The sequence below is a fragment of the Trichomonas vaginalis genome, chromosome IV, assembly GCF_026262505.1.
Source record: "Trichomonas vaginalis G3 chromosome IV, whole genome shotgun sequence".
Classification (NCBI taxonomy): domain Eukaryota; phylum Parabasalia; order Trichomonadida; family Trichomonadidae; genus Trichomonas; species Trichomonas vaginalis.
The window spans coordinates 5,073,528-5,098,400 of NC_067206.1; the positions used below are offsets into that span (position 1 = coordinate 5,073,528).

The window sequence follows — 24,873 nt, forward strand, 5'->3', positions numbered from 1 at the left end:
GTTGCTGGCATTCGCTAAGTTCTGTGCGTCCATTTAATATTAGATAAAAATATCTCTTACGAGTACATATACTGAACATTTGCAGGCATTGGTCATCTTCATATTCTTGTACTTTTCTGCCACGTCAAATAAGTAAATGACACAATGGAAAAAAACCTAAAACAAGTAGTCCTATTTCAAACCACATTTACTTACCAATAAAATTTCTTTATGTGACTTCTTCGTAAAGACTTTGTTGAGATTTCTTCGTAAAATGAGTGTAAAATGACCCAAAAATATATTTTAGGGTAGAAGGTTAGATCTAACCTCTTTTCTAACCTCATTTCTAACCTCTTGAATTTTCATGAATTTCTTCGTAAAGACTTTGTTAAGACTTCTTCATCTAATTTCTCATGAACTTTCTTGTCTATGTTTTGTTGAGACTTCTTCGTAAAGACTTTGTTGAGACTTCTTCGTAAAGACTTTGTTGAGATTTCTTCGTAAATGACCCAAAAATATATTTTAGGTGAAGAGGTGAGATCTACCCTTCTACCCTAAAATATATTTTTATTGAATTCTGTGTAAATTTCATGAAAATTCAAGAGGGTGAGAAATGAGGTTAGAAAAGAGGTTAGATCTACCCTTCTACCCTAAAATATATTTTTGGTGTAAAATTCATGAAAATTCAAGAGGGTAGAAAAGAGGGTAGAAAAGAGGTTAGATCTAACCTTCTACCCTAAAATATATTTTTGGTGTAAATTTCATGAAAATTCAAGAGGGTAGAAATGAGGTGAAAAAACAGGTGAGATCTCACCTCTTCACCTAAACATTATTTTTGGTGTAAAATTCATGAAAATTCAAGAGGGTAGAAATGAGGTTAGAAAAGAGGTTAGATCTAACCTTCTACCCTAAAACAAGTAGTCCGATTTCAAACCACATTTACTTACCAATAAAATTTCTTTGTTATGACACTTTCTCCGGTTTATAGGACCTCTCTCATATTCTATCTTGTCATATCTAAACTCATAGTCATGTATGTCCTCTAACCATCTCATAACGGTTTCCAAACCACTTTTATCGGATGTAAAGTAAAAGCATGGATGGTTATGTAAAACGTCTAAAGTTTCTAAAGAGTCTCTCAAAGTCCAGTCTACTTGGTATTGAAAATCCCATGTGTTATAGAACGGTGGGTCCACTATAAAGAAAACATTTTCCTTGTCTTTATATTTTTCATACAAATCTGTCCAATGACATCTCACAAACTCTATACCCTCAAATATTTTTCTATGTCCTCTTTGAAACACATGTATAGTTAAGATATAAAACTTTTGACATAAGTGTTCAATGTCATGAACTCTTATAGAACCACTATATAATAGTCTAGCAGATATACTATCCCAGTCAATATATTCTGCTTTTTTCAAAACCTCTCTCACAATATTTTTGTTATCTAATGGTATACGTCCATCTTACCTATAGGTATCTTTTCTTTTAACTCTTTCAATATATTGTTTGTATCTGGTATGTTTGAGACGGTTCATATAGTTGTCGAAGTCATTGCATATAATCCTTTGAGTCTGGAATATTGTATGGCACAAATGGGAATATATAGAAACTTTCCACCGAACAAATCTACAAATGTTAGACCATTCGGTAGTTTCTTAAGTTCTCTCAATATAATAATCTTTACATTTACTCTTATTCCAAAGAACGGTAACGGTGGTTTTGTAAAATTCATTTATATACAATAAAAATGTTTTTACCCTGAAAAGTGACAGAAAAGTGACAAAACATGAAAACATATATAATTTGTGAAAAGCTCCTGGAAGCCCTCCGAATATAAGAACTTCATTTATGTGGGCTAGAAGGGGCGCAGCCCCTGGAAGACCACCCCAAAAAAAAAAAAAAACTTCATTATATCAATCATCCTCAGGGCTAGAAGGCACGAAGTGCCTGGAAGCCCCACTCCCTTTTTTTTTTCTTTTTTTTTTTAGTTATAAAAGTTTTTTGAATTTATCGAGACATTTTTATTTTTTCGAAATTTCCCATCAATCTCAATTTAAGGCATTATACAATTCGGCATATTGCTTCATCGTTAGAAATAAATATTTAATAAGTAAAAAGGATATTTCATGATTGTTTCAAAGTTTCGATTTGCTCAATCTACCGAAATACCTCCATAATCGGATATGGAGCTCTTATATAGTTGTAATTAAAATTCTAAGATTATTCCTTACTCACGATACCTTATTATACGCAATTTCTATTAGAAATTTCACTTGATACTATAAAAGCTGATAGTATACTTAATATATTGAAGATTATATCTAAGACATTCTATACTTATTCGAAAACTTCACCAATCAAAGATAATTTAATATCACATTCAGACATACGTTCTATATTACAAAAAGTATACTTTAATTATTATGTCTATCTCCTAGGTAAGTTATTCCATTGCTATATATTAGAAGTTTCTTTATATATTTTTGTCAATTTTTATATTTGAGCCATATTGATAAACAAAAAGCAAACTTTATACTAACTATACATATTTATATTCAAATATACATAACAAACAAAATTCCGAAAAAAAATATCAATTCCGAATTATAAAAATTGCATCATTCTTGGACTCTACTTGAGTTTGAGGAGCTATTAAGGAAGCTGTTGCTTCCAGTTGACAATTGACCATTGCCTAAGTGAAAAGAATTCCTATGGACTCTTGGTTTGCAAATTTTTTCATTAAGAACAAGATTTCTTGTTGCAGAGAAACTTTGCTTGATCAATGTTGACTTTCCAGTTGGAATTCCTCTTAAAAAGAATGGCATTTTAAGGAGTTCTTCGCAAGTTGGACGATTTTGTGGATTCAAATCCAGACATCTTCGGATAACTTTAATAAGGTTTGTATCATGAATATGATCTACTGAAAATACACCAGAAGTAATTCTATCATATAATTGTCTGGAATCGTTTGCAATGAAAGGGTAAAGTCCTGTAGCAATGTAATATATTGTTACACCCAAGGCCCAAATATCAGATTTGAATGGATCAAAGTCAATTTTCTTTATTATTTCTGGGGCCATGAAAACTTTCGTTCCTCTAAAGCTGTCACAGAGTTCTTCTTCTTTGTATGATGATGAAAGACCAAAATCACCTAATTTGATTCGGTTGTATTTGTCAAACAAAAAGTTTGACGGCTTGATATCAGAATGGGAGATAAAATGGTCGTGGCAGGCTTTCACAGCCGTGACACATCCCGAAATTATTCTACGTTTATCCGTGAAACATAAAGTTTCATTCGATGCAATATATTTTTTGAGGTCATAATTGCAATATTCTAATAGCATGTATACATAGTCATTGAACTTGTAGTAATTGTAAAGATTGACAATATAGGAATGATCAATCAATTTCATGCATTCTATTTCCTTTTCGTCGAACTTCGATAATAAAATCTTTTTTAAGGCGAAGTATGAGTTATATTGAAAGCTATAGACTTTCCAAACTTCGCCGAATGATCCATGAGCTATCTTCTCTAAAGGTCTGATCCCACAGGAGTCAAGGAATTCAATTTCAGATCTATCCATGAATTTAAGAGATAAAAATAATGAAGATTTTGACAACGAGTTTCAATTTTTCTGAGAGCTTTTAATACATTTTTCAAATTGGAATAAATTAAAAATACTGTTTTGAGGTATATATCAAAGATTATAAGTTTTTGATGAGTGGTTTATGTTTATGAGAGAAAACAATAAACTAACGGAATGCATATTGCAGCGCGAATTTTATAAAATCTAGTAAAAAAGATAATTGATTATTTGATGAATTATTGAATATCATAATCTGAACCGTTAAGATTGTGAACCAACCGCCAGTGGCATAAAATCTTCAAGTATCAGGTAATACCTATCGCCAATTGCAATTTAAAAAACAATTGATTATGATATTGAAATATAGTTTTTCTTTACTGTTACCATGTTTTGGTAATACATAGTTAAATAAAGAGAAATATAATGATCACTTCAAAAAATATCTACTTTGAAAAAATAACATTTTCAAATATTTCAATTCATAACTCAGAATTGATTAACTTGTCATCGTTAGCAGAATCGTTAGTTGTCCACTATTTGATTAATATAGAAGAAGATTTCAATATGCTAAAAATCAGAGCAAATTTGTGACAACTAAAATCTTATTTCAATTTCAACAGTATAACTATAATTCATTTTATATCCTGAGTGATAAAAAAACCGTTAGATTTTTCTTCATATATTTCTTGATAATTCTACATATAAAATTATTTATATAATAATCCAATATTAAAAGCACTTTTTGAATATAATTTAATTCCATCGTTGACTATTCAAATTTTAACAATATTCAAAATAATATTTACTATAATTGGCTACTATATACATTTATGAGATGAATTACCAACAGTTATTTTCTGAAACTGCCCGAGTTATCAATTTACAAAAAAATTTCACTCATATTTTTTCTGTCATCGAACAGTGAATTTTATCAGAGTTTTATCGTGTTCTATTATCTATTCATAATTTCAATTTTTAAGGAATGTTTCATTTTCTTAGGTTAAAAATTTCGGATGAACGTACATCTCGGTAATATTTCCCTTTTGTATGCCTCCTCTTTCTAATCACTCTTACACTTCCATTGAAAATACAAAATTTTCCATTTTCTGTTGGCACCCATAAATATTCCTTTTCATCTACTTGTGTACAATATACATTCTTAGGGAGGTTATACATAAAACACCAATCAAACTGAAAAATAAAATGTTTTCAAGGAAATTATTACACATTTTCGTTAATCCACCATGAAAACTATTAATAGTAGCATTAGATAACTCTGTAGCAAAGGAAAATCCAATGTAAAAGTCAAAAATATAACAAATTTTTATTATAAAACAATAATATAAAAATTAGTTCTTAAAATAGAGTTTTGATGAGCAATAAAGTACCCAACCTTGCGCTCCCCAAAGTTTCGCACTGAATTTAGGAACGTTTACTGATGTTTGCTGTGTGTAATCAGAAAATTCTTTCTTTGCAAGTGCTGTGTCATATTTCAGCAAATATTCAATGAACTGTGACTTGTTCTTTAGTCTGGTCCTTATTTGGCTGGCCAATTTCGGACTCAAAATTGGATTTCCAGAAAGATCGCAAAAAATCGCCGTAACTAAGTTCTGGAGTATTCCTTTGTTTGCGAATGTTGATAAACCATTAACACCTATCAAGAAGAACTGATTTACTTGCGGATTATTAAATAATTTCATATCAGCGAGATTTTTGAACAAATTTCTAAAACTTATAGATGTTGTTGCAAGGAGATCGATCTTTGTCATGTCCTGCATCAAGTGTCTCATCTTTTGGTACAAATTCATCATACAATCTGTGTTTTCTTTAATAATGTTGAAAAATGAAGGGTTTGAAGTGATCATTAGTATGAATCTCGCAGATGCTCTTGGATCCTGATTCAAAATCATCAACTCATTGAACAAATTGAAGAAAGAAACCTTTGGTATTTTATCAATATGCTTTCCTAAGTATTCTAGGTGATAAAGGGAGCGAGGAGATTCACCGGTAGTGCATTTCCTTGTGATATAGAAGTATGCTTCGATGATTGACTGCTGAGATAAATTTAATAATTTTCCTGACCGGTAAATCAGCTCCATTGCAGGTACAAACAATGTAAATGGTATTATCTTCAATACTAGATTCATTAGAATGACTGTTGGATCGTAAATGGCTGCAATTGCTTCAATTGCTAATTGTGCAGGCGGAGAAGGTCCAGTTAGCATCAATCTCCTGCAAATATCGGCTGAGAAACAGATGTCGTTGAGGTTCTTTAGCTCATCAGTCGCAACCATCACTAAAGGAGCGAATAATTCGTCTTTTTCGCTCATTATTGCGATCAAAGGCAAAACGGGTGTATCGGAGTGGCCGAACCAGTGACCAAAGAACAAAGATTGAGGTGAAAGTGAAGAAAATTCAATGGATTTCCGGAGATTTATGAAAGATTTCCTTCCACCGTCATCAGGAAAGGCTGTTTCACCAATTGCGCAGATCTCCAGTATGAAGTCTTTGTATTTCGTGAGAAAAACCTTTAAAGAAGGCAATTCTACGCATGATGAAATACAAATTACAGCTGTGATGAGGCTGTACTGGCAGGATTGCTCGCATTGGAACAGGAAGTCAAAGAATGATGTATCTAAAGCTAAAATGGCGAAAATTACGGATTCAATCGCCGCATAACCGGAAATTAACAATTTTTGGATAGATAATGAGAGATTTACCTGCTCATCAGGATCAGTAGTATCCGTAATCATATGCTTGATCAAACGATAAGAAAATCCGTACAATCTGAGAGTTGCAAAAATTATATCATTTGGAGGAACTTCTGAGTTAGTAATTAATGATAATGGAGTCAGATCTTTGATCGGCATGATAATTGAAGGTAAATCTAGTGATAAAATCTCTTTGGCGCCGTAATTGAAGCATTTTTGAATTATAGTGATTAAAATGGGAGTTTCTCTGTGTAGAAGTAAAGGAGAAGTAAGAATATTAGTGATTACAGGGATAAATGACATATAAGTGTTATGATGAATTTCATTACAAATTTGTCTGAGTAAATTGTTGAAATTTTCATCACTTATTGTATTTTTGATACTTGCTAGTTGACGCAGTGTTTCTATATAAGAAATATCTGTATCGTGAGGGATTAAAATTGGATTTGTAAGATATAGTTTGATTACAGAGGTAGGAGAAATCTTGTTTAGATTTTTGACTACTGAGGATGATATTTTATCGGATAAACTTGTTGGATATTTTGGCATAAAAGATGTGAAAAATTCTAGGATTTCTATAGCGAATTTTTCATTCTCTGAGTTAATTTTCTTGTTTGTATTGCATATAATTTGATAAACCAAAGATCTAAACACTTCATAATGAGAGTTTGGGGATTTTACATATTTATATCTTTTTAGAACAGGAAAAAAATTAAAATAGTCCTTGGGGATTTCAATATTAGTAGTTTCGCCCTTAGTGGGCTTGAATAAATTAAACTCAGCATCAGATATTATACTAAAAGGTTGAAACATCGAATAAAAGTGACAATTTTGTTCACATTTATTTGCACTTTTTTGTCACCTTTTTAGAAAAAAGAAAAAATTCAATGGAATCAGGTTCTTCTGTAGAAATGATTGATCAATACAAAACAAAACTTGCAGAAGAAACCAAGCCGTACAAACCAACACAAGATTTCCAAGAAATTGTCGAAATTACAAGATTACTCCCAGATTATTTGGATTTCAAGCAGATTTCAGGAAAGAATCTTGATATGATCCTTGATATATGCGATAATTTCCTCTCAAACTCTCAATAAATAACAGAAAACCAGAATTTCTGTTATTTTCATTGCATTACTTTATTGGATATAATCCTTAAAGATACCATTTTTGCTTGTAAGTCTCTGTATATTAAAAACTTCTTACTAAACCAAAAAATTACAAAATCAATATTTTATATCTTTTTTTACATAATGTCATGATCAAAACTTTAATGTGTCTTAGAAATATTCAGCATACTAACTTTATGATATGAATATTAGAGATATTTATGCAATCAATACTAATAATTTTTATTGAGTTAATAATTTATCCTGCAATATCAGAATGATGGCTTATATTCCCAAAGCATAGTCAAATTGCTAAGTAATTGAAGTTGATTTTTTTTTCTATTGAGAGTTTTCGAAATCTTAAATTTCGTCACTTTTACTTGTTGTCACTTTTCAAAAACGATGTTTCTCTTTTATTCTTCTTTTGCAGCAGCATGGTGGAATGAGCCCCACATGGCTGTGGTGAGAATTGCAGAGAGAATGATTACTAAACAACAAAAAGATTGGATGAACGTTTTATTCAGTATGTGGCCATCTGAAGCGGATACTATGGTCTCTGCTTCAACATGGCATGATGAAATCCCTGAAAACAGTGCACAGGTCAGTATAATGAAGAATTGGCACTTCGCTGACAAACCAATTTTAGCTCCTGGCTTTGAGTATGAATATCAACCAACATACAATGTTACATCAGTCGTATCTGACTCAATGAACGCACTTTTCAACCCAACAACAAAAAGTTTATACGCATATCATTTTCTTTTTAGAAATCTCGTTCATTTCATTGGAGACATCCATACACCTTGTCACACAGCTGCCTACTATAGTCCTAAGTTCGAAGAAGGCGACAGAGGAGGCAACAGTTTGAAAATTAACTGTAAATACGGTGAACCATGCAAACAACTTCATAAAATGTGGGATTCCGGTGTCCTTAATTTCCAGCATATGTACTTAGATACTAATGAACTTTTGGATGAATTTGAACACAATATTTCTCATATAATGCAAATGCACCCAGAAAGTTCACTTCCTACTGTTAAATCATTAAATGCATATCTCTGGTTCAATGAGACATACGACGTTGCTGTCAATTACGCTTACGGAATGCTAAAAGACTTAAATAACTCAGAACTCGACAAATACGACTTGATGCCAAACTACATCTCTAAGGGAGCAATGGCGGCTGAGATACAAATCGTAAAAGCAGGCTACAGACTTGCTTACGTGATTCAGGAATTTTTCAAAGTTCATTCACCAGAAGATCCAAGAATTTTCACTTCTGCGAAGGTCCCTGCTCGAGAGATTATACTCTGGGTCATTGATTCAATCGTAATCCTTGTAGTTATTGTTTATACGATTTTACTTCTCGCAAAATGCGAATTTAAGTGGTCACCCAAGTTTAAGGTTGACGAACAATCAGCTTTGACTGATACTCCTATCTATACTTAATTTGTTTCTGCATCTTTTTAAGATGTGGAAAAATTCTTTATCTTTTACTTATAAAATATTGCAATTTATATTGTCTATTCTAAAATTACAAAGTTTTTTTATAATTATAACCAAATTTTCAAAATTTTATCAAATATTTCTTCTCGAATCTACTAATTGTTCATGAATTTTAATAGTACTCATCAAGTATATTATATTTCAACAAAAATAACATTAAATTTTTGAATCGTAACGAAAGTAGTAGTATATGAAGGGTTTAGTGACTTTTTTTGTTACGTCTATATATAGATGAAGGTATATTTTCACATCTTCTATATAGAGATGATATAAAAATTTTTTCTTACGTTTTTTAAGTCATGAATTCGTAAGAAAGCGCGACATTATTAAATAAATTAGTAATAAATATTATATACTAAACACATTATTAAAAAATTAACATTAATTTTAAAATAATTTATTTTTTTATTCTTACATAAAAGAAGCTATATATAGATGATGTCAGATATTCCGCGATTAATTAAACATTGTTTAAATCCTGAATGGGTTAAACTTCAATTTAAAAATGAAGATTGTGAATTATTAAATGAATATGAAAGCCAAAATAAGCTAATGAGGTATAAATATAATGATAAAGAATATTTAATTTCATGGAATCAATGGAGTCATAATCAAAGACCTCATAAACGAGAAGAAGAAATTGAAAATAATGAAATGGAAATCATTGATGACATTAAAGAGGATGGAATTCCTAAATTTTGTAGAAAAACCTTTAGAACTAAGTTAGGAGCATATAAACGTAGAGTATTAAATCCTGAATATCTTAAACATCAATTTAAAAAGGAAGACTGTGAATTATTAAACGCTAATGAATATGAAAATGCTAAATCAAAACTGAGATATAAATAAGTAGTATATGATGCGGGTTGTGTGACTTTTTTTGTAAACGTAAGAATTCATACAATATTGAACGATTTTGTATCATTTTTTTTAACATATGAAGTAAAAAATGTATGATTCTTACGGTTTTTATTCTTACGTTTTTGAATAAATCAAGATTTAAAAAATTGACTTCTTACGTAAAATTAAAACTAAGTTAAATTTATTTTTTTATTTTTTAATTAATGATAAATGAGTGGATCAAGATTCGTAACCGTCAATCAATTAATGGATGCTCTTTCACCAATTCTTGAAAATGTTAAACAAGTAGATGTTTATTTCGATGATTATGTAGAAAGTTTATATTATAAAGGTAAGTTTAATATTAAACCTATTGCTTTTGCATTTGATAATAAATTAATTGAAAATGCAAAAATTTGGGAATTAATTCCGAATATTGAATTTATAACAAATATTAATGATAAATGGTTTAAACGAATTCCAACCACAAAAGTTCTTTGTAAATTAATGATCAAAACTGAGGAAAAAGAATTTAACGGGTTTAAATATCATCCAAATAAAGTTTCAGAACTAGAAAATGAAAAACTTCAGAAAAAATTAAACGATAGACTTTCAAATGATCGTATTGAAAAAATAAATAAACTAGCAGAAGTTGCATTTAATAATGAAATATTTGATGAATATAACCTTGAACTCAGTGATGGGCTTTAAGGACCCGGGCTCAACGAGTCATGATTTATGAAATCAATTATTTGATTCATTCTTTCTTCAATAATTTCTATTCTTTTTGTTAAATCATCTATTTTCATTAATGAGGTGATTCTTGATTGAGGAATAGATTTCAAACTAACCACTCCTTTTATTTTTGAAATTTTGAATCCATCAACTTTAAACATTTTATTCAATTTACATGTTGTCAATTCTTCAAATAATTTTTTATTATTAGCATAATAGTCATTAAATTCTTCAACAGATGAAAAAATTTTTGTTTCAGTAATTGGTTTAACAACGTTTATTTTTTGTTGAACATTTCCACTTTCATTTATTTCTTCCTCCTCTGTTTCATTTATTTTTAAAATTGGTTTCATTTATCATTAAATAAAAATTAAAATATAAAAGATGAAATATATTTTTTAATTAATATTAAATCAACTATGGCTGCAGGATTCTTTAAAAAATTATGGGAAGGAATTAAGAAAGCTGCGGGTTGGGTTCATCAAAAGATTATTAAACCCATTGCAAACTTTTTGGCACCAGTAGCGAAAACGGCAGGAACTATCATAGGTGGAGTATTAGGTACTAAAGCAGGTAATCCGGCAATGGGAGCACAAGCAGGTAACGCAATTGGTGGAATAGCTGAAGGAATACTTAATAAAATAGGGGGTAGATAGTGGAAAAATAAATAAATATTATTTTTATCTTAGTATCGGTTGAAGTCTTTGATAAACTTTTTCTCCTTTATTTAATATTTCTCTTATTGGGCAGCTTTTGGTGTTATTGATTCAGCAACGTCACTAATTGCTTCTTTATTCTTAAATATCCAATTTGCTCCTTTCTTCATTGTTTCCCAAACTTTATGCGCTCCTCTTTTTACTTTATCCCATAATTTTTTAAAGAATCCTGCTGCCATAGTTGATTATTTCATTAAAATTAAAAATTCATTTTCATCTTTTAATTTTGATTTTTTATTTAATAATAAATGACGACTAACTATTTGGTGCCAAACACTAAACCGATTAATGGAAATGTGTTTCATTCATTCGAAAAGATAAATGAAATATTCGCGAAGAATGATGGTAGAAGATATTATAGAGAACTTGAAAGTTCATGCTATGACTCTGATGCTCCATATTTTGATGATAAACAAACTCATTTAAGAATTACAAATCCAGCTCATGATGTGAACCAATTAGGTGACACATATATTAAACGCAAAGTTAAAGCAACTCTAGTTTCAAATAAAGCTTTCACATGTGATGCCGCTTTTAAATGCATGCGTTTATTCGTTGGTTACAAATCATCAAATCAAAGCTTTAAACAATTAGAAGTAGAAACCGAAAGAGGTGATGCCGGTTATCTTCAGATGGATTGTGCCCGTGAATCTTTCGCATTTGCAACATATAAACCAAAATCAGAAAGGAAAGTTAAAAAGTTTGTTCATTCGTTATATAATAATGTTCAAAAATATGATAACTCAGTATGTGGTAAATATATTGACCCTTCAGAAGTTTTCACTAAAGCAAATGAAGAAGTTGATGTCACTTTTGATATGATTATTCCGGTAAATGATTTGTTAGCATTTCAGGCGTTCGATGATTATCCTAATCATTTGGTGAAATCATTCTTAAATATTATGTTTTCAGGGATACTTTAGTATTTTGTCAGGTTGACCCGTTAAGAGTTGCTGATTTACAAAATTACGTTTATGAAAAGATAACTGATGAAAATTATGAAAAGATTACGAATCATGTTTATAAATATGATCGCAAATTCCAACAAATCGGACTTCCTGCCAAATTAATTACAAGCTTAGCCGCTGCATCTGCTGACGCAACAGTTGATGACGTTATTATTTCATGCACAAAGATGGAAGTTTTAGAGGATAAATGCATTACACCAGGATACGGTTTAATTGAAGAATCAGTTAAAGCAATACCACGTTTATTCAGTAAGGAAGATCCATTCATGATTCCAGCTCAACATATTGACGTTCGTTCACTAAATGGAGGATGCATCACTCCTGAAGGTATCAGCTCAGATTTCTCATACGCTCTTCATAATGTTACAGATGTTGTGTTAACATTTCCGAAGAATGCAATGCAAAGAACGGTTTTAGAAAATCCAATGCTTCGAGGTCTTCAGGTCACTATAGATTCCAGAAACTTCCCCGATCAAGCGATGACCACAGTGGGTGACATATTCTTTACACGTATGCTTCAAGCTTCTGATTTAGATGGAGTGAATGAATGCACGGAAGAATACGAGGACTCATTAACTAGACCACTGAATGATGATAATGGCACGCCATTAGCTAGAACATGGAAAGACCAAACTTCATTCTTATGCACTATTCCAGTTCAACGTGATGGAGCGGGTATATTCTTTGATGGATTAGAAACTTTCAACTCACAAGTTACAGTACAAGTGAAAGCTTATCCAATCATTCAGGGTGAAAATGACACTTACTGTTCAAAGGTGACAAATCCTCCTCAGGTTTGGTTTACTAGGACAACATATTGGACATGGACACCGGATGAAGGTTTGAAATATCATCCAACAGGTACACCACCACAGTATAGAAGTTCATATGATGAAATATTGATGAATAGAAATGTTTAAAATTATAAATTTATTTTTGATTAAATGGATTTCAATTCTGAAGAATTAACAGATGTATATAATACATACGTAGATGATATGATTAATGAAGCATTGAGTGATAATAGAAATGCTCTATCTAAGGAAAAATTAATGAAAATTCCATATTCTGAATGTTACTTAAATTCAATCACTGCAGCAATTGGTAAACAGAATAAAGGTAAAACATTAACGATATTAAAACAAATTATCATTATTGCTAACAATTCCCCCATTCACATGTGTTAATTTATATCAACCGTTCAGGTTCACCTTCAGATGATACATTTGAATCTTTAAAGCATTTAATCAAAATTCCAATTATTTATTTATCACAAGAAGAAGCAGAAGATTATTTAAAAAACTTTTAATGTATAAAGAATTATATAATACAATCAAGAAGCAAGGATTAGAGGATAAAATTATTGATAAACAACGGGATGAATTATTTGAAACACTTTCTATTTCAAATTTTGATAGAGAATTTTTGCATTCACTCATTTTTCTAGATGATGCAGTGAAATCAAAACTAATAACTAATGAGAAATCATATTTTAATCAGTTATTAACTCAATGTCGACACATTCAGTGTTCATTCTTTATGGCTGTTCAATATTTCAAAGCATTAAGCACAAACATTAAATCAAACCTGTCCACCCTTTTCATTTTCAGTGGGTTTAGTCGTCAACAGTTGAACGTTATGCTTTATCAAGTGAATTTACCAATGAGCATTAATGAACTTTACACACAATATCAACAATTAGGAGAACATGGAAAAATAATAGTTGATTTAAATAAAGGAAGTGTTAAATTTGATTAACTTTTTATAATTAATTTTTATTTTTATTTATAATAAACATGACAAAATAGCAAATCTTCTACAGGTTCCATTAAAACGAGGGACAAACAAAAAGGGTGCATATGAGAACTATGAAGTTCCTATATGGAATGAAAGAATTAGTCCACATTGTTGCTCTTCTTCAAAAGGATGTTAAACAAATGAGAAACGTTTTAACATTACCAGAAGCTCAAGCATATGCCAAACGTCATGGACCAAATTGGAAGCACATGAAGCAGACATTACGGGTCCAAATGGAAAACCTGATGGTATAAATGAAGTTTTCGTTACTGATGGTCAAGGTAATATTAAAGTCATAAATGGTTATAAATTAACTATACTGATTATCCTAAACGTAAAGCATATAATGAATGTTATCCTATGCAATTTGATGAAAATGGAAAAGCTGTTAAACAATACATTGGAGAAGGTGAAAATGGTCCAATTAATTCATACCGTCATAATCCATATTCTTATTTCAATGAAGAATTAAATGCTATTGAAGAGGGACCGGATGGATTACCACGATATGTTAATCAGTTTGATGGTCAATATGCAAATTTGAGACCTGAAATTCCAGCTAAGAAATTCTTTAAAGTTGCTTTATTCGATCCAGTGTTCAATGAACAGAAAGAAGCAATGAAAGCAGAATTTAAACCAATTCAAGTGGCAAGAATTTCTTCATCTTCACTTTCAGAAGCGTTCAAGGAATTGATAAAGAAACCACTTTATTCTCAACAAGGTTATAACTTTGATTTAATTAAAGAAAGTGATAGACGTAAATTAGAAAAATCAGATGGTTTTAAGAATGCATGTAATGAAATGATTAAAGATATTGTAAATGATAAAATAAGACTGGAAGAAACTCAAAGCAATATCAATAACATAATTGGTGCAGTTACAAAGAAAGTATAAGCAAACAAGATGAACCTTGGGATATTACCGTAACAACTAAATAAAACTTTAAATATATTTTTCTTTTTTTTATTCAATTATAAATGAGAAGACGTTTCACAAGTCAAAAGAACACAAACGCAAAAGCAGAGATTACGGTTGGTTATAACGTAAATGATGATAAATCACGAATTATTCAAAATGTTAAAGTTAATGTTAGTCCTGAATTAACAAGGTCAGCAACTCAACCAAATTTATTAACTCGTGACTTACCGAAAGAAGAGGAGGAGCAAAATAAAGAAGATGGAGACCCAATCATTTTATCTGAACCCGGTAAAGAACCTGTTGAAATTCCCACTTATCCAACATACCCCCCCTCTTTCATCAAACATCGAGAACCCAGGAATCTACGATTCCAGTCGCAATGCGCCATATAAAATAGACATTAATTCTGAATTAATGAAAATTTACCGTGATATAATAACTGATAATTATGATTCAATAATAAATTTAATTGATCAATCCGGTTTAATTATTTTACCTTATGAATCATTAATTCACATTATCGCCATTCTTTGTGATGTTCAAGATTCAGACGTTAAGATTCAATTTTTCATAGATGATGAGGTTTCATGCTGCGGAACAGTTGCAAAAATAAATCCTATAAAGGATATTAGCACAATTAAGATATCAAAGAACGGAACAACAACTGAACTTCATTTAACATATAATGATATTTATAATAAAATAGTTGATGAATATAAAATATCACTTGAAAAATTCTTTGTTAAGGCTATTTAATATTCAAGCATTAACATTATTGAATAATAATCCTTTGAATCATAATCGATAATAATTGACCTTTCACCAGTTTCTATCGTTTGTTTTATTTCTTTTTGTTCCCCACTATCTGGATCGGTCATTGTAATTGTTTTTGTTATAGTATCAGCTTTATCTTTAACTTCAATCTTTTTTCCATCGGGATATTTAAACCAAAATTCCAAAAATTCGATATTGTCAATCTGTTCATATTTTAATCTATCAATTACATTTTTAATACCATCTGAAAATCTTATGAAATGGTCATTATATGGGTTTGATTGAACTAAATTTGAATGAAGTGAAATATAACCCGATGATGAATATGACATTGACTCATATTTTCTGAAAACACTAAAATTTATAACATGAATGAATTTCTTATTCGTTGAATTTATGAATTCTTGAGGTAATCTTATTCTAGTTTTATTTATCACTGGAAAATAACGCTTTACCATATTTTTAATCGTAATAAAAATGTCAATTATCAATATTATTTCGAATAATAGTGTGAATTAAATTTAACAGTTAGCGGAATTTATAATGTTACTCTCGTTTCTGTGAGTGGTAAATTTAATCCCATTCTTTTAGACCCTTCAGATTATATATCATTTATTAAAGATGACCTTGAAAAAACGTATGATATGTATATAAATAATGTGATAGCGAAATGGGATATTAACATGATTTTAAGTTATTTAAATGAATCATTTATCGTATGGTATGAAGAAAATTTTAAATCAAAACCTGATAAACTTTTTGAACTTGATGAAATAAATAACCTTATTAAATTTCCGCTGAAAATTAAATTTTGTACTCCTCATCTTCGTTCATTGTTGGGGATATTAAATTTTGAAAAAGATGTTGGGGATGTTTTGTATTCTGACACTGGTTCCAATTTCATTTTAATCAAATGTGATAAAGTTAATACCCCAATGAGATTTTCACATCAAACATTAGACCCTAACTCTTACCCATCAATACAAAACATTTTATCCATCAACTTAAACACATTTTCTTTATCATATCCGTTTCAATTATCCGGGAATTCATTTATTCTTCATTCAAAAGATTTATCAAATATTAAATTTAGAGTAACTGACCTATTTGATTGTGATTTAGAATTCATGAATGAAATATTATGGCAATTTCAAATAGAAAAAATAGCTGATGAGATAACGATTAAATATTTATTTTTAAATCATAATAAATGATTAAACAACAGCAACCACAACAACTTAAGGCACAAAGCACCCAGGTCCCTCAGACCATTACATACGCCATATATGCATATAATTCAAAGACGGCAGAACAAACGCAAAGGTTGAAATATGGAGATTTGGAGATAGTATTGAAAAATGACCATTTCGAATTCGTTTGCAAAGGTGGTGCGGTGATATCAAATATAAAAGAAATTTTATTTATGAATTCTAAAATTAAAGGAATAACGGATGATATAACATCAATTCCACCAGAAGAACAGAGATATTACGCATTAAATGCATTTCCTAAAGTTTTGAAGATTGGAAGATTTAATTTAAATGAGGAATTCATAGAAGGTTTCCTAAATGACATAATGGAGAAGGCAAATTTGGTTTATGTTGATGAAAAAGATAATGAAATTAAAGAAATGGTTGAATGGTATCATGAATGGACATCAAAGATTTTAAAAACTAAAGCTGATACAGGATGGGTTTCAGGATGTTTAGACCTTAAAGCGGATAAAACATATGTTAACGATGAGTTAGAGAAGAAAGCAGATAAGGAATATGTGGATAGTGAGTTAAATAAGAGGACAGATAAGGAATATGTTGATGAAAAAGATAATGAAATTAAAGAAATGGTTGAATGGTATCATGAATGGACATCAAAGATTTTAAAAACTAAAGCTGATACAGGATGGGTTTCAGGATGTTTAGACCTTAAAGCGGATAAAACATATGTTAACGATGAGTTAGGGAAGAAGGTGGATAAAACATATGTTAACGATGAGTTAGGGAAGAAGGCAGATAAAACATATGTTAACGAAATATACCAAAGTTTGATAGGAACAAAAAATATTGAAACTATTGTTGGCGACTTTTCTGTCAATGAAGAAAATAAATATTTTAGATGGCAGTTTGTACACTCCTTAAAAAATTGTATACGGTGGAAACTCATTCCGAAAAATAACAATGAAATGTATGTAAGTTATAAAAAGAATGATGGCACACAAGTTAAAGTTCCATTAGACAACAACTGCTACTTTAAACTTATATGGAGACGAACAAAAGAAATATTTAAGAGTTTATGAAAATGGCAGATATGACATTGCCTGACCCAGCTCCAGCACCATTTATTATGACTATGGAGATGATGTCAGAACACCACATGTAGATGAACAAAAGTTAACATTATATTTAGATTATTATAGATATAAAAGATATAATGCAATAGAAAAAACGAGAATAGTATATTATTATACAGATGACAGAAATAAATATTATAGTCAAGATTTTACCTACCCTGAAAACATAAGATTATATTATAAAAAATATTCTGACACAAACCAGAAGAAACCTGAAATAGTTACACTATATTTTAAGTTCAAAAGAGACAATCCTATAATATCTCATATGTTTGATTTAATGAACCCAGTAGGTTCTATTTATACATCTATGGATGCAAGAGGTCCTCAAGTAATGTTTGGTGTTGGTGCATGGGAACAAATAGTTGACAGGTTTTTGTATTGTGCAAACTCTTCAAAGGAAACAGGTGGAAGTAAAACGATTTCAGGTGAAAATTTACCTGCACATAGTCACTACATAGATTTAAGCACATCTCAAGCAGGTTGGCATAAGCATAGATATTGGGATTGGTCAGGAATGACAAAAGGTAAAGGATATGATGTTAAAGACGACGTTAAGTTTGCCATAAATTGTTACTGGAGTGACACTCAGGGAGAAGGAAACCATACACATTTCGTTTCAGGATATACACAAACAACGGGACAAAGTAAAGAATACATGCCACCATTTATGACTGTATTCGCATGGTATAGAGTTCAATGAACACACTTAACCCAAAGGGTTTAGGCTTACCGAATGAACTAAATATATTTTATGTCTGTAATTAATTAGGTAATGAAGTAATGGATGAACTACAGAAAAGAAGTTAAAAGCTTGGGGTCGTTTTGTACAAAAATATTGTGAGTAAATGATTTAGGTTATTCAATAATTAATTATTTTTGAAGAACTGAAGGGGTCACCAGGTCATTTAACTTCTCTGAAAAAATGTGACAACATGACATTTTGACAACATCATGGGTTATTCAATAATTAATTATTTTTGAAGAACTGAAGGGGTCACCAGGTCACCAGGTCACCAGGTCATTTAACTTCTCTGAAAAAATGTGACAACATGACATTTTGACAACATCATGGGTTATTCAATGCAGTCCAAAAATAAAGTTAGTTTTAAAATTATTTTTATTTTTTTATTTGTATGTAAGAACAGAAATGTCAGTCGAAGCAAAAACATTCACGAACAAATCTAATGGCGAAACATTCACAAAAGGCACTTATAATGGTATTGAAGTCTTACGTAGAGACAAGGATGGTTACATTAATGCAACAAATATGTGTCAGCAGTTTAGGAAAGACTTTAGAAAGTTGTTGGAAAATAAGTCCTGGGAAGAGTATTATAAGGCATTTTGTGAAGAATATAGCAACCGTCTGATTTCCGGCGGTTGCTTTTTATACAAAATTCATGCAGGAATTCCTGATGAAATCAAACAGGTTAGAGGAACGTATGTAGACCCAAGACTTATAAACTATATAGCAATGTGGGCTTCTCCAAAATATTGCATAGCAGTTGGAAAAATTATGGACTCCATAGACAAGAAAGTTCATGAGAAGTTAGATGAAGAAGAACTCGAAGATACAGTTGAAAATGCTAAACCTTTGTTCGAACAAGAAGTTAGAAAAATGCATGAAAAACAATTAGAACATGAAGGTGAGATATGTTATGGTTATAGAGATTCTTCATACGAACTAGACCAATGGGAACAAGAAGATTTAAAGAGAGAATTTAGAGAATATGAACTCGCTAAGATAGCATTAGAAGCTGCAGAAAAGAAGTTAAAAGTTTGGGGTCGTTTTGTACAAAAATATTGTGAGTAAATGAACCATTTATTTTTATCATAAACGACCAAAAATATATGTTTACGTTAATGTTTTTAGGTTATTCAATAATTAATTATTTTTGAAGAACTGAAGGGGTCACCAGGTCACCAGGTCACCAGGTCATTTAACTTCTCTGAAAAAATGTGACAACATGACATTTTGACAACATCACAGGAGGAAGGCAGTTATGACTTATTTTTGAAGAACTGAAGGGGTCACCAGGTCACCAGGTCATTTAACTTCTCTGAAAAAATGTGACAACATGACATTTTGACAACATCACAGGAGGAAGGCAGTTATGACTTATTTTTGAAGAACTGAAGGGGTCACCAGGTCACCAGGTCATTTAACTTCTCTGAAAAAATGTGACAACATGACATTTTGACAACATTTACGAAAATTTGATGCAGTCCAAAAATAAAGTTAGTTTTAAAATTATTTTTATTTTTTTATTCCTATATAAATGACAGCAACAAACAACAACAGCAACTTTATCGTTTCTGATGAAAAAGTTATTGATTCATTAGTTGCGGAATTAGTTGTGGCAGAAACTAAAACCCTCAACGAAAGAATTGGTGAAAACATGATTGATTTACATAACTACCTCAAACATGATGGAGGAAGAGGAAGGAAAACTGGTACAGCTTTATTAGTAAATAAAATATCAAATTTAACGATTATAGATGTTGATATCAATAAATCGTACAATGATGAACTTAAAGAAACAGTTAGAAAAGACATTTTATCAAAACTTTCGGAGAAAGATGTTATCGTTAAAACCGCATCAGGAGGTCTTCACATTTATTGCAACACTAATTTCTTCTATTCAACCTCGAACAGAATGATTAAATGTTATTCCTGCAATGATTATGATATTGACATAATGACTTCTATGGATGATTCAAAGCGTTCTTTAGTGGTTATGGCTGATTCAAGAGTTCGAAAGAATGCAACAGAACCAATCAATACATACTCATTCATTCGTGGAAGTTATGATTCAACATTAACTAGAACAGTGAATGATATATTAAATGATTTGAATATTAAGGTAAGAGTTGAACAGAAGAGCGAAGAAATAAAGAGTATAATGAATGAAAACAAAGATGTAAACATTGACGATAAACTAGCTCAGAGCATAGTTGATGGCATCTGTGATTTTGAAGTACATAATGACGGTGGAAACATGAATTTAGAAAAAGAAATAACATTATTCACACTGTTTCAAGCTATTAATTCGTTACCTAATCATTTAATTAATGAAGCATACGATAACGTTTATAACTTCTGCAGTTTAACAGAAAATGCAAAAAGTAATTTTGATAAAGCACGTAATAGATATGCACATTTAATGACTTCTCCATTTGTTTTAGTGAAGATTCTAAAACTTTATCAAAAGGAATATTATGATGAATATGTTTTACCTTTATTACGTAAGCCAAAAATAACATTTGATATCAAACTTGATGACTCGTTTTTGATAACAGATATTAGACGCAAGGCTGAAAATCATCAGTATAAAAACAGTTCTGAAGTAATTGAGGATTTATCACGTGTAATCCGTTTTGTAGATTGTGGAAACAAATATTTCATTCAGAAAGATTACAACATCCACGACAAAATGAATCAAATATCATTTGTTCTTCAATCAAACATGAAAGAGTCACTCAAAATGATTAAATTATTTAAAGAAGAAGGTAAAACCATAACAGCATGGGATGTACTACTAAATCAATTGTCTTCATTAACCGTTAAGGGTGTTTGCTTTAAATCTGATTCTCCAGATGTTTTCTCAACGTTTCAAGGTTATAAATACAACATTCTTGAAAAGCTTGATTACTCAAAAATTGAGATGTTTATGAATTTCATTAAAGAAGCCATTTGTGATAATAACGACGAAGTGTATAAATACCTTCTCGGCTGGATTGCATCAATGATTCAACATCCTGGAATCAAGAATGAAACAGCAATTATTTTGAAAGGACTTCAGGGAACAGGTAAAAACAGATTTACAGACATTATTTCTGAACTTCTCGCTGGTTATTCATGTAAAAACATTACTGAAATAAGTGAGCTAACGGGTAATTTCAACTCAGTAGTTGAGAATAAAATGTTTCTTGTACTTAATGAACTCAAGAATGTAGGTGAAGACAGACTCGCAAACTTCAACGCTTTGAAATCAATTATTACGGATAATGAGATTAGAATTAATGAAAAGAATCAACCCAGAAGAACTGCTCAGAATGTTGCAAACTTCATTTTCGTAACTAATAACGTTTACCCTGTCAAAATTGAAGTTGGAGACAGAAGATACGTGGTTTTAAGGGTTAATGGTAAATTCAAAGGTCAATTTGATTATTTCAAGAATTTGATGGATTCATGCACTAAGGAATTTTATGATAACCTTTTAACATATTTTATGCAATATGACCTTTCATCATTTAATGTACGAATCATTCCGATGACTGAAGCCAAACAAGATTTAATTGAATTATCAACAAATCCTTTAGATGAATGGATAAATACACATTATGATGAATTATGTGCAGGTATGACGTGTAAAAATGCTCTATTCTGCAAACCATCAGACATGAAAGACAAAAACTTTCAAATGAGCATTAAGGATAAATGTGAAAGGAAACAAAGAAAAATAGATGGTAAACAAACATGGTATTATGTTTTGAAAGAAGAAATGAAAGGATTATATAAACAAATTGAACCAAACGATAATGAGGAATCATTTACTGACGATGAAATACCTGTGAATGAAGCTTTATAAAGTATGATTTGAATTTATTTTTGCCTTCCTCATTAATCCTCCTGTGTTGTCAAAATGTCATGTTGTCACATTTTTTCAGAGAAGTTAAATGACCTAGTGACCTGGTGACCTGGTGACCCCTTCAGTTCTTCAAAAATAATTAATTATTGAATAACCCATGATGTTGTCAAAATGTCATGTTGTCTCAAACTTTAGAACGGCATAATTTAAATTTTTATTTTTATCATAAATGAATACCCCACAAGCTCAAAATTTACCACGAATCATAACAAGGGAGGAAACGATAAAAATGATGCGAGAACTTGCTAAAAATAACAAACCACTAAAATTGAGAAAATGTGGTTATGCAGTAATGATGGAAAGAGAGATGTTGTCGAAGAGGAATAAAAATTAAATTTGGATAGAGTTTAAAAATTCATCTTTATTAAATTCATCTCTTCCAACCAATTTATTTATTCTATTAAATTCTTTTATTTTTGCTTCACTCAGTTTAATGATTGAACGGTAAGTTTCTAATTTTTCGATTATTTCTTTATCGTTTTCAACCCCACCGCATTGTGGCTTCTTTTTGTAATAGCATATTTTTGATTTAATTCTGTTTAGTTTCTTTTTATATTCATTGTCTGGACTCTTGACTGCTTCATTGTCACTCATTTCTTACGAAATAAAAAAAATTAAATATTATTTAAATATAATGGAGTAATAAAATAAATCGGAATTTCTATTAATTTATTGTCAACTTCAATTAATGCATTGCCGTTAATATATCTAACAAATTCAGCTATTGTGTCAAATCTTCGTCTTCTTTTTGTCATTGATTTATCAGTTTTTCCATAATCGAGATGAATCAAAACTTTATTTCCTTGTTTAAAATTCATGAGCCCCGAATTAATTTGTTCACGTTTAACATCATTCAACCTTTCCATTTGCTTTCTAATATATTCCCATTCTTTTGAAATATCATTTTTCATTTCCACTGGTTTCATGTTTATAGTTCTATGCCATGTATTATTGTAATAATATACTAACTGTTGTATGATGGAGTCATGATTTCCATCCCAGTATATCTGACCGTTAACCCCTAACGCATCTCTAAGAGTTCTCATTACCGCATCAACTATTTTATTATGAAACGTATATGGAGAGGATGAAAAGAAAAATTAATTTGTGGGAAATAATGAGTCATAGCTGCCTGAAATCCTTTATCACCATCACCCCTGATATTATCTACTCTTTCATGATCTAGTAAGTATTGAATAGCTCTTCTTGTTTCCTGTTCTGTTTTCCCTTTCACCGGAATGCAATATAAATATCTAGTGTTAATGTTAATGGCAAATAAATAAGTAACGTTTCCTTTTGAATATTCCAGATGATCGATTTCGTATGAATATGGATATGGAGCAAATGAAGGGCGACTAAATTTTTCCTTTAACGGTTGAATTTTCGGGTCAATTGGTTTATTTAATATCTTGAAATCCTTTTTAAAATCTTTTTGCTTCTTAAATGTTTGAAATGGATATAATAAAGTGAATGATGAAGGATTAACTGAAGGAGGAGGCGGTACTGTCGTTGGAGGTTTTGGTGTTGTAAGTGGTTTAATTTTATCTGCTTTGATTTTGGATTTCATTCCTTCCTTCATTAATTCTGGATGTATTCTATTCATTTGTTTTAAATATGCTGTATATAAAGGTTTGATATACTTTCCTGCTTCGAGTTTATGTTGAAGGATGAATTCCAAAAGTTGATCTTCATTTAAAAGTCGGGCTGAATATGGTTTAACTAATGAATCATAAATTAAAGCTTGTGCATCATTTATGGCCTGAAGGACCTGGGCGTTTTGCACCCTTTGTTTTTGTTCCTTTGGCTTTTGTGGCTCAGGATTATATAATTTATATAATTCATCAATATCTTCTTCTGTTAATACTTTATTTTTGAAATCTTTCAACTGTTTAAGCTATGATTTAGTTTTTCCCTTTGAATATTCATTATTTTTAATTTTGTCTTTAATTTCAGAAATTATTTTATTATGATATTTCAAAATTTCATTTTTATAATATGGATAATAATATTCCATATCATCACCCGTTATATTTTTATTATATTTTTGGAGATATGCTTTTAAATCGTAATAACTAAGAAATTTTTGATTAAGTACTAAATCATCAATTAAAATTTTTAAATCTGTGTTATTCATTTATATAAAAATAAAATCAATGTTTTAAGGGTGCCCACCTCTTTGAATCATAGTATCAAATCCTTCATTAACGGTTCCTTTTGTCTCTTCTGTG

General features: G+C 30.4%; 7 protein-coding genes and 3 pseudogenes across 10 annotated transcripts, besides 3 other annotated features; 8 read left to right on the forward strand and 2 right to left on the reverse strand.

Moving 5' to 3' along the window:
* Positions 1-1,971: part of a mobile genetic element that runs on past the window's edge.
* Positions 1,881-1,971: a terminal%2Cinverted (terminal inverted repeat of Maverick-3 transposon ID:TVAGG3_0032940).
* Positions 1,972-2,501: 530 nt separating this feature from the next.
* TVAGG3_0033120 (protein serine/threonine kinase protein) lies at positions 2,502-3,578 on the reverse strand (the record flags this gene model as incomplete). Its single annotated transcript, XM_001300100.1, has 1 exon — positions 2,604-3,569. The coding sequence occupies one exon, from the start codon at positions 3,567-3,569 to the stop codon at positions 2,604-2,606; it is 966 nt and encodes a 321-aa protein (XP_001300101.1).
* A 1,298-nt stretch (positions 3,579-4,876) lies between these two features.
* TVAGG3_0033130 (uncharacterized protein) lies at positions 4,877-7,090 on the reverse strand (the record flags this gene model as incomplete). Its single annotated transcript, XM_051220500.1, has 1 exon — positions 4,922-6,325. One exon carries the CDS (start codon positions 6,323-6,325, stop codon positions 4,922-4,924), a length of 1,404 nt encoding a protein of 467 aa, XP_051105486.1.
* A 68-nt stretch (positions 7,091-7,158) lies between these two features.
* Positions 7,159-7,513, forward strand: TVAGG3_0033140 (uncharacterized protein; the record flags this gene model as incomplete). The annotated part of the gene is made up of 1 exon (XM_001300101.1): positions 7,171-7,380. One exon carries the CDS (start codon positions 7,171-7,173, stop codon positions 7,378-7,380), a length of 210 nt encoding a protein of 69 aa, XP_001300102.1.
* Positions 7,514-7,794: 281 nt separating this feature from the next.
* On the forward strand, positions 7,795-8,933 carry TVAGG3_0033150 (S1-P1 nuclease family; the record flags this gene model as incomplete). The annotated part of the gene is made up of 1 exon (XM_001300102.1): positions 7,795-8,841. The coding sequence occupies one exon, from the start codon at positions 7,795-7,797 to the stop codon at positions 8,839-8,841; it is 1,047 nt and encodes a 348-aa protein (XP_001300103.1).
* Positions 8,934-9,969: 1,036 nt separating this feature from the next.
* TVAGG3_0033160 (protein of unknown function, DUF4108 family) lies at positions 9,970-10,449 on the forward strand (the record flags this gene model as incomplete). Its single annotated transcript, XM_001300103.1, has 1 exon — positions 9,970-10,449. The coding sequence occupies one exon, from the start codon at positions 9,970-9,972 to the stop codon at positions 10,447-10,449; it is 480 nt and encodes a 159-aa protein (XP_001300104.1).
* A 988-nt stretch (positions 10,450-11,437) lies between these two features.
* TVAGG3_0033170 lies at positions 11,438-12,128 on the forward strand (annotated as a pseudogene). Its single transcript has one exon. A coding segment is annotated over exon 1 (691 nt).
* Positions 12,129-12,501: 373 nt separating this feature from the next.
* Positions 12,502-24,873: part of a mobile genetic element that runs on past the window's edge.
* On the forward strand, positions 14,932-15,628 carry TVAGG3_0033190 (annotated as a pseudogene). The gene has a single exon. A coding segment is annotated over exon 1 (697 nt).
* Positions 16,857-18,442, forward strand: TVAGG3_0033200 (annotated as a pseudogene). Its single transcript has one exon. A coding segment is annotated over exon 1 (1,586 nt).
* TVAGG3_0033210 (uncharacterized protein) lies at positions 19,144-19,806 on the forward strand (the record flags this gene model as incomplete). The annotated part of the gene is made up of 1 exon (XM_051220501.1): positions 19,144-19,806. The coding sequence occupies one exon, from the start codon at positions 19,144-19,146 to the stop codon at positions 19,804-19,806; it is 663 nt and encodes a 220-aa protein (XP_051105487.1).
* Positions 20,273-21,950, forward strand: TVAGG3_0033220 (Prim-pol domain family; the record flags this gene model as incomplete). Its single annotated transcript, XM_051220502.1, has 1 exon — positions 20,273-21,950. A coding segment is annotated over one exon (1,678 nt), but the record flags the coding sequence as incomplete, so codon positions are not given.